This window comes from Phyllobates terribilis, unplaced genomic scaffold (assembly GCF_046119375.1).
Source record: "Phyllobates terribilis strain yellow unplaced genomic scaffold, ASM4611937v1 Scaffold_2__4_contigs__length_985480577, whole genome shotgun sequence".
NCBI lineage: Eukaryota > Metazoa > Chordata > Amphibia > Anura > Dendrobatidae > Phyllobates > Phyllobates terribilis.
The window spans coordinates 982,285,025-982,301,762 of record NW_027362762.1 but is presented as its reverse complement, the minus strand read 5'-3'; the positions used below and the strand labels follow the sequence as shown (position 1 = coordinate 982,301,762).

Here is a 16,738-nt window from a genome sequence, read left to right as displayed (position 1 = left end):
CTCCCCTCTGTCCCTCCCCTCTGTCCTTCTGTCCCTCCCCTCTGTCCCTCCCCTCTGTCCCTCCCCTCTGTCCTTCTGTCCCTCCCCTCTGTCCTTCTGTCCCGTCCCTCCCCTCTGTCCTTCTGTCCCTCCCCTCTGTCCTTCTGTCCCGTCCCTCCCCTCTGTCCGTCCCTCTGTCCCTCCCCTCCGTCCCTCCCCTCCGTCCCTCTGTCCCTCCCCTCCGTCCCTCTGTCCCTCCCCTCTGTCCCTCCCCTCTGTCCCTCCCCTCTGTCCCTCCCCTCTGTCCCTCCCCTCTGTCCCTCCCCTCTGTCCCTCCCCTCTGTCCCTCCCCTCTGTCCCTCCCCTCTGTCCCTCCCCTCTGTCCTTCTGTCCCTCCCCTCTGTCCCTCCCCTCTGTCCTTCTGTCCCGTCCCTCCGTCCCTCCCCTCTGTCCCTCCCCTCCGTCCCTCTGTCCCTCCCCTCCGTCCCTCTGTCCCTCCCCTCCGTCCCTCTGTCCCGTCCCTCCCCTCCGTCCCTCTGTCCCTCTGTCCCTCCGTCCCTCTGTCCCTCTGTCCCTCCGTCCCTCCGTCCCTCCGTCCCTCCGTCCCTCTGTCCCTCCGTCCCTCCGTCCCTCCGTCCCTCCGTCCCTCCGTCCCTCTGTCCCTCCGTCCCTCCCCTCTGTCCCTCCCCTCTGTCCCTCCCCTCTGTCCCTCCCCTCTGTCCCTCCCCTCTGTCCTTCTGTCCCTCCCCTCTGTCCTTCTGTCCCTCCCCTCTGACCTTCTGTCCCTCCCCTCTGTCCCTCCCCTCTGTCCTTCTGTCCCTCCCCTCTGTCCTTCTGTCCCTCCCCTCTGTCCTTCTGTCCCTCCCCTCTGTCCCTCCCCTCTGTCCTTCTGTCCCTCCCCTCTGTCCCTCCCCTCTGTCCTTCTGTCCCTCCCCTCTGTCCCTCCCCTCTGTCCTTCTGTCCCTCCCCTCTGTCCCTCCCCTCTGTCCCTCCCCTCTGTCCTTCTGTCCCTCCCCTCTGTCCTTCTGTCCCGTCCCTCCCCTCTGTCCTTCTGTCCCTCCCCTCTGTCCTTCTGTCCCGTCCCTCCCCTCTGTCCGTCCCTCTGTCCCTCCCCTCCGTCCCTCCCCTCCGTCCCTCTGTCCCTCCCCTCTGTCCCTCCCCTCTGTCCCTCCCCTCTGTCCCTCCCCTCTGTCCCTCCCCTCTGTCCCTCCCCTCCGTCCCTCTGTCCCTCCCCTCTGTCCTTCTGTCCCTCCCCTCTGTCCCTCCCCCCTCCCCTCTGTCCCTCCCCTCTGTCCCTCCCCTCTGTCCCTCCCCTCTGTCCCTCCCCTCTGTCCCTCCCCTCTGTCCCGTCCCTCTGTCCTTCTGTCCCGTCCCTCCCCTCTGTCCTTCTGTCCCGTCCCTCTGACCCTCCCCTCTGTCCCTCCCCTCTGTCCCTCCCCTCTGTCCCTCCCCTCTGTCCCTCCCCTCTGTCCCTCCCCTCTGTCCCTCCCCTCTGTCCCTCCCCTCTGTCCCTCCCCTCTGTCCCTCCCCTCTGTCCCTCCCCTCTGTCCCTCCCCTCTGTCCCTCCCCTCTGTCCCTCCCCTCTGTCCTTCTGTCCCTCCCCTCTGTCCCTCCCCTCTGTCCTTCTGTCCCTCCCCTCTGTCCCTCCCCTCTGTCCTTCTGTCCCTCCCCTCTGTCCCTCCCCTCTGTCCTTCTGTCCCTCCCCTCTGTCCCTCCCCTCCGTCCCTCTGTCTCTGTCCTTCTGTCCCTCCCCTCTGTCCCTCCCCTCCGTCCCTCTGTCTCTGTCCTTCTGTCCCTCCCCTCTGTCCCTCCCCTCCGTCCCTCTGTCCCTCCCCTCTGTCCCTCCCCTCTCCCTCCCCTCCCCCTCCCCTCCGTCCCTCTGTCCCTCCCCTCTGTCCCTCCCCTCTGTCCCTCCCCTCTGTCCCTCCCCTCTGTCCCTCTGTCCCTCCCCTCTGTCCCTCCCCTCCGTCCCTCTGTCCCTCCCCTCTGTCCCTCCCCTCTCCCTCCCCTCCCCCTCCCCTCCGTCCCTCTGTCCCTCCCCTCTGTCCCTCCCCTCTGTCCCTCCCCTCTGTCCCTCCCCTCTGTCCCTCCCCTCTGTCCCTCCCCTCTGTCCCTCCCCTCTGTCCCTCCCCTCTGTCCCTCCCCTCTGTCCCTCCCCTCTGTCCCTCCCCTCTGTCCCTCTGTCCCTCCCCTCTGTCCCCTCCGTCCCTCCCCTCCGTCCCTCCGTCCCTCCCCTCTGTCCCTCCCCTCTGTCCCTCCCCTCTGTCCCTCCCCTCTGTCCCTCCCCTCCGTCCCTCCCCTCCGTCCCTCCCCTCCGTCCCTCCCCTCTGTCCCTCCCCTCTGTCCCTCCCCTCTGTCCCTCCCCTCTGTCCCTCCCCTCTGTCCCTCCCCTCTGTCCCTCCCCTCTGTCCCTCCCCTCTGTCCCTCCCCTCTGTCCCTCCCCTCTGTCCCTCCCCTCCGTCCCTCCCCTCCGTCCCTCTGTCCCTCCCCTCCGTCCCGTCCCTCCCCTCCGTCCCTCCCGTCCGTCCGTCCTGTGACGAAACAACTTCTAATCTTAATCAGCCAGATGTCTAGATTTGTTAAGGCAATATAAATACACTATTATCTTTGTTGACTTTTAATGTATGTGTTTCTTTGGTGGGTCAAGAAGGACAGACCAGTATTTGTATAACCCTGAATGTTGTCTTCTCTTGGTTCTGAAACAGTGATGTTTGTTACTATGCTAATTGCATATTGTACTAAGGCCAGCTAGATGTTTATTTACAGGAGCCCCCTTCTATATCAACTATGTAAATTGATTAAAGGCTCAAACAATGAGACTTGAACCTTGTGGAATAATACCCTCCCTAACCCTTGCCCTGTGGACGTGTACTTGGAAGGACAAATGTGAACGATTTAAGGGACATGTGTCTCTTGTAGGCAGATTTGAAACCGAGAATTGAAAGAGACTTTACAAGGAGAATCAAAGATCAGACTCTCTTCAGACCATCAGCTTGGTAGCACAGCGGCTCCATCCAGAGAGACACAGATTTGGATTCTACATGATTCCCAGCCTAAGGATATATGGCCCTGACTGGAATGATACGGATCTGCTCCATTGACCATCAGAGAGACCATGGATACATTTGGGGAGACCAGGTTGGGACGATGAAGTCACCTGGCCCCATGGATATGTTGTTTGTGGTTGCCAGGTGGGACCCTCCGGTTGCCTGGAGCCCATGGAGACATTCAGAGAAGACAGATTGGGACCAGACGGTCATCTGGCCCCATGGAAACTCTCGGAGAGGCCAGGGTGGGACCCTCGGGTCTCCTGGTCTTGTAGCTCGATGGTCTGCTAGCTTCCTAAGCTTGCTGCTACCTTCTCTCTGTGGGGTCCTCCAGAAGCGGGGGGCCACTGGTTGAGGTAGTCGGCCCTGGAAGCCCTGACATCGCAGCTGTCCTATCCCAGGCAGGTGGAGGAGGAATGGTGAGGACTGTGTAATGTTCCACCATCTTGGGTATTTGCTGGGACTGTTCTATGTGATTATTGTCCGCCTTGTGGTTCAGTAAAGTATTGCCACGCTGTGTTACCCCCACCCTGTGTTGTCGGAGTAGCGTTACACCCACGGAAGACCCCGGGTCTTCACACTTGCCTCTAGCTCGCTCCTCCTATCTACACAGAGTGTCAGTAGCTGCTCTGATCTATTTAGATCGGAGGGCGGAGCTCTGCCTCTAGCCCCGCCTCTAGCTTCTCCCATCTACATAGAAGATGAGAGCGGCTACTGAGATTCTGTGTGGATGGGAGGAGCTAGAGGCGGGGCTATACTGCTCCTTCCCCTCAGTAGCTGCTTTAATTTCTTATGTAAATAGGAGGGCGGAGCTCCTTGTCTAGCCCCTCCTTTCTGCACAATCTCATCAGTAACCGCTTAGTGACTGGAAAGTCTTCACTGAATACAGATTTTTGACAATGACGGATTGGTGCCGGCAGAGAAAGAAGCCGATGTCTCTGATACAACTGTACCATTGATTGATAGAATAAACCACGCTTCCTCTTGGAGCAGTTTCCAGCATGCGGCCCCTTGTGGGGTCTATGCTGTTCTGGCTCCGCAGGGTCTCGGATAATGTGACATGGTGTCCACTATCTATCCAGCTCCCGGCCGTGCCCCCCAGCAGTGTCCGGCCACACTCATCGCCCCACGTTCCGGAGAAGTTGCCTGATACATTTTAGGGTACATTTTCTCCTATTGTTCCTTGTGAAAATGAAACATTTGCAACTAAATGAATATTTTAGTGGAAACAATGTAACTTTTCATTTTATGGATCCACTTTGCCTTAATTCCTGTGCAGCTCCTGTTAACCCTTTGGACGAGCATGCTCGGGTGCTCGCTGAGAGTCTTCGGAGTGCTCGAATGTTACGTTAGTCACTGTATGCGTGGTTTGCGACTGTCAGGCATTCCTCACATGTATTAAAGCTGTCACACAGTCACAGATCATGAGCAGGAGTGACTGAAACATAACACCCGAGCACGCTGAAGATACTCGGCGAGCACCCAAGCATGCTCGTAAATCTCGAGTAACGAGCATGATCGCTCATCACTAGTTAACACGTTTCCTGACAGCAGTTTAATATAATTTGAGGGGTGCTATATGCTGGTAGCAGTCCCGCTCCGCTCCCGGAACATTAACCCCCGCAATCCTGCGATCAAAGTCTATTGCAGCATTGCGGGGGCAAGGGGAAGTGATCGCGATACTCACCTCTCCTGCCGGCGTCCAACGCTGTCTGCCACTTCTTCCCAAATGTTGCCATGACGACCCAATGTCGTCATGACAACATCTGGGTCACCAGACAGCAGGAAGATACTTGGGTCATGCGCAGTGCATGACCAAAGTATCTTCTGCATCTGCAGCGCTGACAGCCTGTATAGCACAGGGATGGTGCTCCATTACTGTGCTATACAGGCGATCAGAGTAAAAAAAAGTGAAAGTCCTATAGTGGGACAAAGAATAAAAGAGAAAAAAAAATAAATTGTAAAAATATTTAAAAAAAAATAAAAAAAAGAATCCACCAAAAATAAAAATCTAATGTACCCATCAATAAATATTTAGAAAGGAATAAGTCCAGCGCTAGAAGTCCATAAAAAATCCATTCTTCATTTATTTCATAGCTTCAAATAGTATAAAATCCATTAAGTCACAGTCCAGACATTATAAACAGACGCGTTTCGAGGCAAAGCAGCGCGTCTTACTCATAGACAAGGATCTGATGGCGACTGAACCTTTTACACCAGTTAACCATTCAGTCCCCACTCACCAGATCCGGCCACTAGATGGCGACAGCAGAGAAACCTGGCTTGGATTAACCCCTTACAGACTGGAAACACACATTACATCAAATATACATGTCTCTATTCATAGTGGTAAATCAGATCCTGTCTGACATTGGTACCATGTGGTGCCCCCTAGTGTTCAGCTTAATGGATTTTATACTATTTGAAGCTATGAAATAAATGAAGAATGGATTTTTTATGGACTTCTAGCGCTGGACTTTCCGCACAGCAGGACCCGCGCGCTCCAGGAGGTGCTGAGCAGACATTAACTTTTTTGTATGTTCATCAATAAATATTATTATGAAAAAAAAACAATAAAAGTACACATATTTGGTATCTCCGCATCCAGAACGACCTGACCTATAAAACTGTCCCACTAGTTAACCCCTTTCGTGAACACGGTAAAAAAAAAACGAAGCAAAAAACTATGCTTTATCATCATACCGCCAAACACAAAATGGAATAACACGCGATCAAAAAGACTAATATAACTAAAAACTAGATGGTGGCCCGATTCTAACGCATCGGGTATTCTAGCATATGTCTCCCGACCCTCCTTTATAATGCCCCATGCAGGATGTCACATCCCCCGTATATAATACCCCATGCAGGATGTCACATCCCCCGTATATAATACCCCATGCAGGAAGTCACATCCCCCGTATATAATGCCCCATGCAGGAAGTCACATCCCCCGTATATAATACCCCATGCAGGATGTCACATCCCCCGTATATAATACCCCATGCAGGATGTCACATCCCCCGTATATAATACCCCATGCAGGAAGTCACATCCCCCGTATATAATACCCCATGCAGGAAGTCACATCCCCCGTATATAATGCCCCATGCAGGAAGTCACATCCCCCGTATATAATACCCCATGCAGGAAGTCACATCCCCCGTATATAATACCCCATGCAGGATATCACATCCCCCGTATATAATGCCCCATGCAGGAAGTCACATCCCCCGTATATAATGCCCCATGCAGGAAGTCACATCCCCCGTATATAATGCCCCATGCAGGAAGTCACATCCCCCGTATATAATGCCCCATGCAGGAAGTCACATCCCCCGTATATAATACCCCATGCAGGAAGTCACATCCCCCGTATATAATACCCCATGCAGGATATCACATCCCCCGTATATAATGCCCCATGCAGGAAGTCACATCCCCCGTATATAATGCCCCATGCAGGAAGTCACATCCCCCGTATATAATGCCCCATGCAGGAAGTCACATCCCCCGTATATAATGCCCCATGCAGGACGTCACATCCCCCGTATATAATGCCCCATGCAGGAAGTCACATCCCCCGTATATAATACCCCATGCAGGATGTCACCTCTCCCCCATATAATGCCCCATGTAGAATTTCACCTCTCCCCCCATATAATGGCCCATGCAGGATGTCACCTCTCCCCCATATAATGGCCCATGCAGGCTGTCACATCCCCCCTATATAATACCCCATGCAGGATGTCCCATCCCCCCATAGTGCCCCATGCAGGTCCCCTATGGCCCCATACAAAAAAAAAAAAAAAATCCAATACTCACCTCACTGCTTCTCTGGACTCCAGCGTAGCCGGCATCTTCCCGCTCTGCGCTGTGACCGGTCAGGAGAGAGCGCGGTGTAAAGACGTCACCGCGCCCTCTGACCTGAGACGTCACAGAGCATCAGCGGAAGACACAGGAGCTGCTGTGGAGGCACGGGGAGGGATAAGTATGACGCCGGGGTCCTGATCGAGTGGGGGGGGGCGGGAGGAGGGGAGGGATACGTATGACACCGGGTGCCGGGGTCCTGATCGAACGGGGGGAGGGACGGGAGGAGAGGAGAGAGGAGGGGAGGGGTAAGTATGACGCCGGGTGCCGGGGTCCTGATCGAGCGGGGGAGGGGCGTCACACTTGTCCTCGGGAGACAAGCGGCCGTAGCCGCTGATCTTCCGACGATAGCCGCATGTAGGTCAGCGGCGCCTGCGTCGGGGAACTTATGCTGCGAGCAGCCGGCTGCATCTCCCGGCTGCATCGCCGCTGACCTCCGTGGCACACATGAGCCGCTAACGGCCGCCATGTTTTTCTGAAATGCCGCGTCGCTGATTGGTCCGGCCGCAGCCAATCAGCGACCCGGGATTTCCAGGACAGACAGACAGACGGGATAAGACAATTATATAGATAGATGGCACCGCTGAAAACGTCATCTTGTCCCGCAAACAAACAAGCTGCCATATAGCTCCATCAGCCGAAAAATAAAAGTTATAGCTCTCAGAATAAAGCGATGCAAAAAAAATATTTTTTTCTATAAAATAGCTTTTATTGTGTAAAAGCCTCAAAACATAGAACAACGATATAAATGTGGTACTGCTGTAAATGTACTGACCCGAAGAATAAAGCTTCCGTATCAGTTTTACCACACGCGGAACAGAATAAAAAAACAAACATAAAAACAATTCCAGAATTGCTGTTTTTTGTTTATTCTGCCTCCCAAAAATCGGAATAGAAAGCGATCAAAAAATGTCACGTGCCTGAAAATGGCACCAATAACAACGTCAACTCGTCCCGCAAAAAACAAGCCGTCACATGACTCTGTTGGCCAAAATATGGAAAAATTATAGCTCTCAAAATATGGCGATGCAAAAACTAGTCTTTGCACTTGTAGTGTGTGACAGCTGTCAATCATAAAAACCCCATATGAATCTGGTATCGCTGTAATCGCACCGACCCAAAGAATAAAAACGTCTAATCACTTATACCGCATTAGGAACTGCGTAAAATATAACTAGGGTTGGGGTTGGGCTAGGGTTAGGCTTGGGGTTAGGCTTGGGCTTGGGGTTAGGCTTGGGCTTGGGGTTAGGCTTGGGCTTGGGCTAGGGGTTGGGGCTAGGGGTTAGGGTTGGGGTTGGGGTTGGGGTTAGGGCTGGGCTAGGGGTTAGGGTTGGGCTACGGATAGGGTTGGGGTTAGGGTTGGGCTAGGGTTGGGGTTGGGGTTGGGCTAGGGTTGGGTTTGGGTTGGGCTACGGATAGGGTTGGGGTTAGGGTTGGACTTGGTGTTGGGCTACGGATAGGGTTGGGGTTAGGATTGGGCTAGGGTTTGGCTTAGGGTTAGGGTTGGGCTTGAGTTGGGGTTGGGGTTAGGGTTTGGCTTGGGGTTAGGGTTTGGCTTGGGGTTGGAGTTAGGGTTGGGCTATGGGGTTAGGGTTGGGCTATGGGGTTAGAGTTGAGCTAGGGGTTAGGGTTAGGGTTGGGCTACGGATAGGGTTGGGTTAGGGTTGGGCTTGAGTTGGGGTTGGGGTTGGCCTTGGGTTGGGGCTAGGGTTGGGGTTGGGGTTAGGGTTTGGCTTGGGGTTAGGGTTTGGCTTGGGGTTGGAGTTAGGGTTGGGCTAGGGGTTAGGGTTGGGCTATGGGGTTAGGGTTGGGCTATGGAGTTAGAGTTGAGCTAGGGGTTAGGGTTGGGGTTAGGGTTGGGCTACGGATAGGGTTGGGTTAGGGTTGGGCTTGAGTTGGGGTTAGGGTTGGGGTTGGGTTGGGGCTAGGGTTGGGATTTTTTTCAAAAGTAAAAAAAAAAAAAGATGACGATATGGCAACTAGTGTTGAGCGCAAGTGCTCGTTACTTGAGTCTGCATCGGGTGCTCGGGTATGCATTGAGTATCGCGGGTGCTCGAGTCTCTGCCCCATATGCTTCGCGGCCAAAAAAAACTCGCGGGGATTGCCTGCCATGCACGAGCGATCCCCGCATGTTTTTTTTGGGTGTCTAATAACTGTGAAACATCCGGGCGGGGACTCGAGCATTTCACTTGAGCATGCGCGATACTTGGTGCATACCTGAGTACCCGATGCAAACTCAAGTAGCGAGCACTTGCCCTCAAGACTAATGACAACTTTTTCAAAATGATGACCTAATGTAAACAAATTCTGTGTTGTACCTCTGGGTTCAAAATTTCACTATACACCTTGATAAAATCTTTGAGGGGTGTAGTTTCCAAAATGGGGTCACTTGTGGAGGGTTTCCACTGTTTAGGCACACAGGGGCTCCCCAAATGGAACGTGGCGTTCGCTAATTATTCAAGCAAATTTTACATTCTAAAAGTCAAATGGCGCTCCTTCCCTTCCGAGTTTTGCTGTGCGCCCAAACAGTGGTTTTTCCCCACATATGGGGTATCTGCGTGCTCAGGTGAAATTGCACAACAAATTTTGGGGTTCAGTTTTTCCTGTTACCCCTGCGAAAATAAAAAAAATTGGGCCTAAAGTAACATTTTTGTAAAAAAAAGTTAAATGTTCATTGTTTTCTTCCACATTCCAAAAATTCCTGTGAAGCACCTGAAGGGTTAATAAAGTTCTTGAATGTGGTTTTGAGCACCTTGAGGGGTGCAGTTTTTAGAATGGTGTCACTTTTGGGTATTTTCTGTCATAAAGGCCCCTCAAAGTGACTTCAAATAAGATGTGGTCCCTAAAAAAATGGTTTTGTAAATTTTATTGGAAAAATAAGAAATCGCTGGTCAACTTTTAACCCTTATAGCTCCCTAACAAAAAAAAAAAATTTGGATCCAAAATTGTGCTGATGTGAAGTAAACATGTGGGAAATGTTATTAACTCTTTTGTGTGACATATCTCTCTGATTTAAGGGCATAAAAATTCAAATTTTCAAAATTTTCTCCAAATTTCCGTTTTTTCCACAAATAAACGCAAGTGATATCGAAGAAATTTTACCACAATCATGAAGTACAATATGTCACAAAAAACAATCTCAGAATCGGGGATCCGCTGAAGCTCCAGAGTAATTACCTCATAAAGGGACAGTGGTCAGAATTGTAAAAATTGGCCTGGTCATTAACGTGCAGACCACCCGCGGGGGTAAAGGGGTTAATTGAAAAAAAAAAATGACTGCTCCTAAATTTTACTCTTCTAAGATCGTAACGAAATAAAGGGAGGATTGAATGATGTAAAGTGGAGACCTGGGATCGGGCCGTGTGCACTGCTGTGCGGTGCGTGGAGACCTGGGATCGGGCTGTGTGCACTGCTGTGCGGTGCGTGGAGACCTGGGATCAGGCCGTGTGCACTGCTGTGCGGTGCGTGGAGACCTGGGATCCGGCTGTGTGCACTGCTGTGCGGTGCGTGGAGACCTGGGATCCGGCTGTGTGCACTGCTGTGCGGTGCGTGGAGACCTGGGATCGGGCTGTATGAATGCTGTGCGGTGCGTGGAGACCTGGGATCGGGCTGTATGAATGCTGTGCGGTGCGTGGAGACCTGGGATCGGGCTGTATGAATGCTGTGCGGTGCGTGGAGACCTGGGATCGGGCTGTATGAATGCTGTGCGGTGCGTGGAGACCTGGGATCGGGCCGTGTGCACTGCTGTGCGGTGCGTGGAGACCTGGGATCGGGCCGTGTGCACTGCTGTGCGGTGCGTGGAGACCTGGGATCCGGCTGTGTGCACTGCTGTGCGGTGCGTGGAGAACTGGGATCCGGCTGTGTGCACTGCTGTGCGGTGCGTTGAGACCTGGGATCCGGCTGTGTGCACTGCTGTGCGGTGCGTGGAGACCTGGGATCCGGCTGTGTGCACTGCTGTGCGGTGCGTGGAGACCTGGGATCCGGCTGTGTGCACTGCTGTGCGGTGCGTGGAGACCTGGGATCGGGCCGTGTGCACTGCTGTGCGGTGCATGGAGACCTGGGATCGGGCCGTGTGCACTGCTGTGCAGTGCGTGGAGACCTGGGATCCGGCTGTGTGCACTGCTGTGCGGTGCGTGGAGACCTGGGATCCGGCTGTGTGCACTGCTGTGCGGTGCAACGTTCGGCCGTGTGAATAGGCGCCGTCAACTTTGAAAATCACACTTCAGATATTTTCACAAAAACGTATTGACTTAAATTTATCTATGACATGAAGTAAAAAGTTTCACGAAAACACAGTCCCCCCAATCCCCCGGGATGTCTGGAAAAACGCAGTCTCCCCCAATCCCCCGGGATATCCGGAAAAACGCAGTCTCCGCAATCCCCCGACATGTCCGGAAGAATGCAGTCTCCCCCAATCCCTGAGATGTCCGGAAAAACGCAGTCTCCCCCGGGATATCTGGAAAAACGCAGTCTCCCCCGGGATATCTGGAAAAACGCAGTCTCCCCCGGGATATCTGGAAAAACGCAGTCTCCCCCGGGATATCTGGAAAAACGCAGTCTCCCCCGGGATATCTGGAAAAACGCAGTCTCCCCCGGGATATCTGGAAAAACGCAGTCTCCCCCGGGATATCTGGAAAAACGCAGTCTCCCCCGGGATATCTGGAAAAACGCAGTCTCCCCCGGGATATCTGGAAAAACGCAGTCTCCCCCGGGATATCTGGAAAAACGCAGTCTCCCCCGGGATATCTGGAAAAACGCAGTCTCCCCCGGGATATCTGGAAAAACGCAGTCTCCCCCGGGATATCTGGAAAAACGCAGTCTCCCCCGGGATATCTGGAAAAACGCAGTCTCCCCCGGGATATCTGGAAAAACGCAGTCTCCCCCGGGATATCTGGAAAAACGCAGTCTCCCCCGGGATATCTGGAAAAACGCAGTCTCCCCCGGGATATCTGGAAAAACGCAGTCTCCCCCGGGATATCTGGAAAAACGCAGTCTCCCCCGGGATATCTGGAAAAACGCAGTCTCCCCCGGGATATCTGGAAAAACGCAGTCTCCCCCGGGATATCTGGAAAAACGCAGTCTCCCCCGGGATATCTGGAAAAACGCAGTCTCCCCCGGGATATCTGGAAAAACGCAGTCTCCCCCGGGATATCTGGAAAAACGCAGTCTCCCCCGGGATATCCGGAAAAACGCAGTCTCCCCAATCCCCCGACATGTCCGGAAGAATGCAGTCTCCCCCAATCCCTGAGATGTCCGGAAAAACGCCGCCCCCCCCCCCAATCCCTGAGATGTCTGGAAAAACGCAGTCTCCCCCAATCCCCTGGGATGTCTGGAAAAACGCAATCTCCCCCGGGATGTCTGGAAAAACGCAGTCTCCCCAATCCCCCGGGATGTCTGGAAAAACGCAGTCCCCCCCAATCCCCCGACATGTCCGGAAAAACGCAGTCCCCCCCAATCCCCCGACATGTCCGGAAAAACGCAGTCCCCCCCCAATCCCCCGACATGTCCGGAAAAACGCAGTCCCCCCCAATCCCCCGACATGTCTGGAAAAACGCAGTCTCCCCCAATCCCCCGGGATGTCTGGAAAAACGCAGTCCCCCCCAATCCCCCGACATGTCCGGAAAAACGCAGTCCCCCCCAATCCCCCGACATGTCCCGAAAAACGCAGTCCCCCCCAATCCCCCGACATGTCCGGAAAAACGCAGTCTCCCCCAATCCCCCGGGATGTCTGGACAAACACAGTCTCCCCCAATCCCCCGGGATGTCTGGAAGCCCCTGAGCGCTGATGACAGTGACGCCGGTCAGATGTGATAATGGGCTCCGTCACTAAGGGGTTACGTTGCGCTGTGTCTTGCAGTGGTGGATGGTGGAAGTAACTGGGCGGTGTGTGGCAGGAGCTCCGGCGTGGTCCTGATGCCGGTGAAGCACGGGGCGTGCCATACGGTTCGGATGGAGGTGATGCCTCTCTTTGCTGGATACCTGCCCTACCCCGACGTGCAGCTGTTCCGGTACCTGCCCCATCACTCGCACTCGCAGCAGGTGGATGCCGGTGAGTTGTACTTGGCTTCAGTCCCTTCTATCACCTGATCCGGGCTCTGCCTGGAGGGGTCATTGCCCCCGAGGAGACTTGTCAGGGTTTCCTCTCCTCCGGTGCTGATGTGATAGACTGCACATTGCAGCATTCACTGATTGCAGCTCTGGAGCCTAGGACCCCATGATGGATCTCACCCATCTTTTCTCGGCTCTTGCCCGGTTCTGATTGATGGTCTGATCTTCTGTGTTTCTACAGACAGCTGGATGGAGAATGATGCTGTGTCTGTGGAGGACCCGTGTGAGGCCCCTAGTGGGCGACCTTCAAGCACCTCCCTATCTCCTGGCCCCCTGAGTGGCTCCGCAGAACAGAAAGGACTTCCCATGCCACGGCTGCAGCCATTCCACGCCGGGCAAATCGGCAACAGCAGCGCGGGGCGCCAAATCCTGGTTATACCAAGTATGGACGACCATGTGCTGGAGGTCAACGTCACATGACACCGCGCCCCCCCATAGAGGCCGATAGCGTGTTATATATGTACAGCTGGGGTGGGCCTGGACCAAGGCTCGGGGTCACTTTCCATGATGCCTGGATGAATTGGAAGCTCTGGATGATCATAGTGCAATATTGTGTTACTCTGCAGCCAGGACGCCGGCAAGCCACCATACATGATGCTGGGGGAATATGGGGGATGGGTACACACATGATGCTGGGGGAATATGGGGATGGGTACACACTAAGGTCGCGCTTGGCCCTCTCTGGTTATTGCATGTTCTGTTTGCTGCGTTTTCATCAGCAGTGACCTCTAGGACCCTGGGGTGGGGCAGGGGTCTTGGTGCAGAGGCTGGAGCGCAGCATGGGTCTAGTATCAGTCGCCATCTGTTTATCAGGATGGTGGCCCCTGCTCAATCCTTCACCTCCAGCCCTCGTTCTCTCTCATACTAACCAGTGTCCGTCCATTGCTGAGAACTGGCCCGATCCTTGTGTGACTCCATGTTCTGCAAGACCTGATAATGTGACCCAGGGTGAGGTGTCATTGTACCAGGACCCTTCACTTCTGCTCAGTGTGACATCCATATTGTTATCCATGTCATGGGCTGCCGTGATGTTCTTGTCTATAGCTCATGTTTCATCATCCTGCCCCATGCCTTCGTTGGTGTAAAGCCCATGTCTCATGTTGTCTCGGCCTGCTTCAGTCATTGGTCGGCCCAGGTCCGTAGCACATGTTGTGTCAGCCTGCCTCGCTGTGATGTTACTGTCCATTACCCATGTTATGTCGGCCTCCCTCATTCATTGGCTAGTGTGAGATCCATCCCTGAAGCTTAGGTTGTATCAGCACATTCCACTCATTGGCTGGGGCCATGGCCAGAGCTCATGTTGCAGCGGCCCGCTCCAGTCGTCGGCCCCGATCCATGACCAGAGCTCATGTTGCAGCGGCCCGCTCCAGTCGTCGGCCCCGATCCATGACCAGAGCTCATGTTGCAACGGCCCGCTCCAGTCGTCGGCCCCGATCCATGACCAGAGCTCATGTTGCAGCGGCCCGCTCCAGTTGTCGGCCCCGATCCATGACCAGAGCTCATGTTGCAGCGGCCCGCTCCAGTCGTCGGCCCCGATCCATGACCAGAGCTCATGTTGCAGCAGATTGCTCCAGTCGTCGGCCCCGATCCATGACCAGAGCTCATGTTGCAGCGGCCCGCTCCAGTCGTCGGCCCCGATCCATGACCAGAGCTCATGTTGCAGCGGCCCGCTCCAGTCGTCGGCCCCGATCCATGACCAGAGCTCATGTTGCAGCAGATTGCTCCAGTCGTCGGCCCCGATCCATGACCAGAGCTCATGTTGCAGCGACCCGCTCCAGTCGTCGGCCCCGATCCATGACCAGAGCTCATGTTGCAGCGGCCCGCTCCAGTTGTCGGCCCCGATCCATGACCAGAGCTCATGCTGCAGCGGCCCGCTCCAGTCGTCGGCCCCGATCCATGACCAGAGCTCATGTTGCAGCGGCCCGCTCCAGTCGTCGGCCCCGATCCATGACCAGAGCTCATGCTGCAGCGGCCCGCTCCAGTCGTCGGCCCCGATCCATGACCAGAGCTCATGCTGCAGCGGCCCGCTCCAGTCGTCGGCCCCGATCCATGACCAGAGCTCATGTTGCAGCGGCCCGCTCCAGTCGTCGGCCCCGATCCATGACCAGAGCTCATGATGCAGCGGCCCGCTCCAGTCGTCGGCCCCGATTCATGACCAGAGCTCATGTTGGAGCGGCCCGCTCCAGTCGTCGGCCCCGATCCATGACCAGAGCTCATGATGCAGCGGCCCGCTCCAGTCGTCGGCCCCAATCCATGACCAGAGCTCATGTTGCAGCGGCCCGCTCCAGTCGTCGGCCCCGATCCATGACCAGAGCTCATGTTGCAGCGGCCCGCTCCAGTCGTCGGCCCCGATTCATGACCAGAGCTCATGTTGCAGCGGCCCGCTCCAGTCGTCGGCCCCGATTCATGACCAGAGCTCATGTTGCAGCGGCCCGCTCCAGTCGTCGGCCCCGATTCATGACCAGAGCTCATGTTGCAGCGGCCCGCTCCAGTCGTCGGCCCCGATCCATGACCAGAGCTCATGTTGCAGCGGCCCGCTCCAGTCGTCGGCCCCGATCCGTGACCAGAGCTCATGTTGCAGCGGCCCGCTCCAGTCGTCGGCTCCGATCCGTGACCAGAGCTCATGTTGCAGCGGCCCGCTCCAGTCGTCGGCCCCGATCCATGACCAGAGCTCATGTTGCAGCGGCCCGCTCCAGTCGTCGGCTCCGATCCATGACCAGAGCTCATGTTGCAGCGGCCCGCTCCAGTCGTCGGCCCCGATCCATGACCAGAGCTCATGTTGCAGCGGCCCGAATCATGACCAGAGCTCATGCTGCAGCGGCCCGCTCCAGTCATCGGCCGGGTCCAGGGCCAGTGCTCATGTTGTATCGGCCTACTCCAGTCACTGGCCGGCGCTGGGTTGACCTTCTATGCTCCGGCCTCTGCACTACGCTCCCCTTCCTCCTTTCTTGCTGCTATAGAGAAGTCTTCTGGTCCCAACCTATAATAGGCCCGGTGGGATGGAGCATTATGAAGCGCCTCCACCAGTCAGTGGTCAGTACAGCACTTCTTGTGACTGCTGGGGCCATCATGGTGGGGGTTTGTCTTGTAGACGTTGCTGTATTACGGGATTTTAAGGTAACAGCGTTATTTATTTTTTGGTATAGTATACCTCTACAATAAAGTGGAAGCTTGTATTAAGAGTATCCAGAAATACATGTGTTTTACCACCGCGCCTTGTGGTCATTGCTGCTGGGGTCCACATCTCGTGGTTACATGCACGCACTGTGTGAAGACACAGGGTCTGCCGTGGGCGTAATACTACTCAGACAACACAGGGTGAGGGTAAAACAGCGCGGCAATACTTTACTGAACCATAAAGCGGACAATAAACACATAGAACAGTCCCAGCAAATACCCAAGATGGTGGAACATTACACAGTCTCATCCTTCCACTGGCCCGCCTGGGATAGAACAGCTGCGACTTTGGGACTTCCAGGGATGACTACCTCAACCAGTGACCCCCTGCTTCTGGCGGACCCCCCAGAGAGAAGGTAGCGGCAAGCTTAGGAAGCTAGCAGTCCATCAAGCTAGAAGAGCAAGAGACCCGAGGGTCCCAATCTGGCTTCTCCGAATGTTTCCATGGGTTTCAGGCGACCGGAGGGTCCCACCTGGCAACCCCAAAGTACATATCGATGGGGCCAGGTGACTTCATCGTCCCAACCTGGACGACTAGGGCCATATACCATTAGGCT

At 54.9% G+C, this 16,738-nt stretch overlaps 1 protein-coding gene across 3 annotated transcripts in view; it reads left to right on the top strand.

The window, feature by feature from the left end:
• The window catches only part of TRAPPC10 (trafficking protein particle complex subunit 10), a 66,378-nt gene extending 52,110 nt beyond the window's left edge, over positions 1-14,268 (top strand). For 2 of the 3 annotated variants that reach the window (XM_073668805.1, XM_073668804.1), the window contains exons 22-23: positions 12,754-12,945; positions 13,186-14,265. In XM_073668805.1, coding sequence (XP_073524906.1) covers positions 12,754-12,945; positions 13,186-13,424 — 431 coding nt within the window. In that variant the 3' untranslated portion in view covers positions 13,425-14,265. Of the gene's footprint in view, positions 1-12,753; positions 12,946-13,185 lie in introns of all 3 variants that reach the window. The other variant, XM_073668806.1, reaches the window with a different exon arrangement.
• Positions 14,269-16,738: the final 2,470 nt, after the last annotated feature.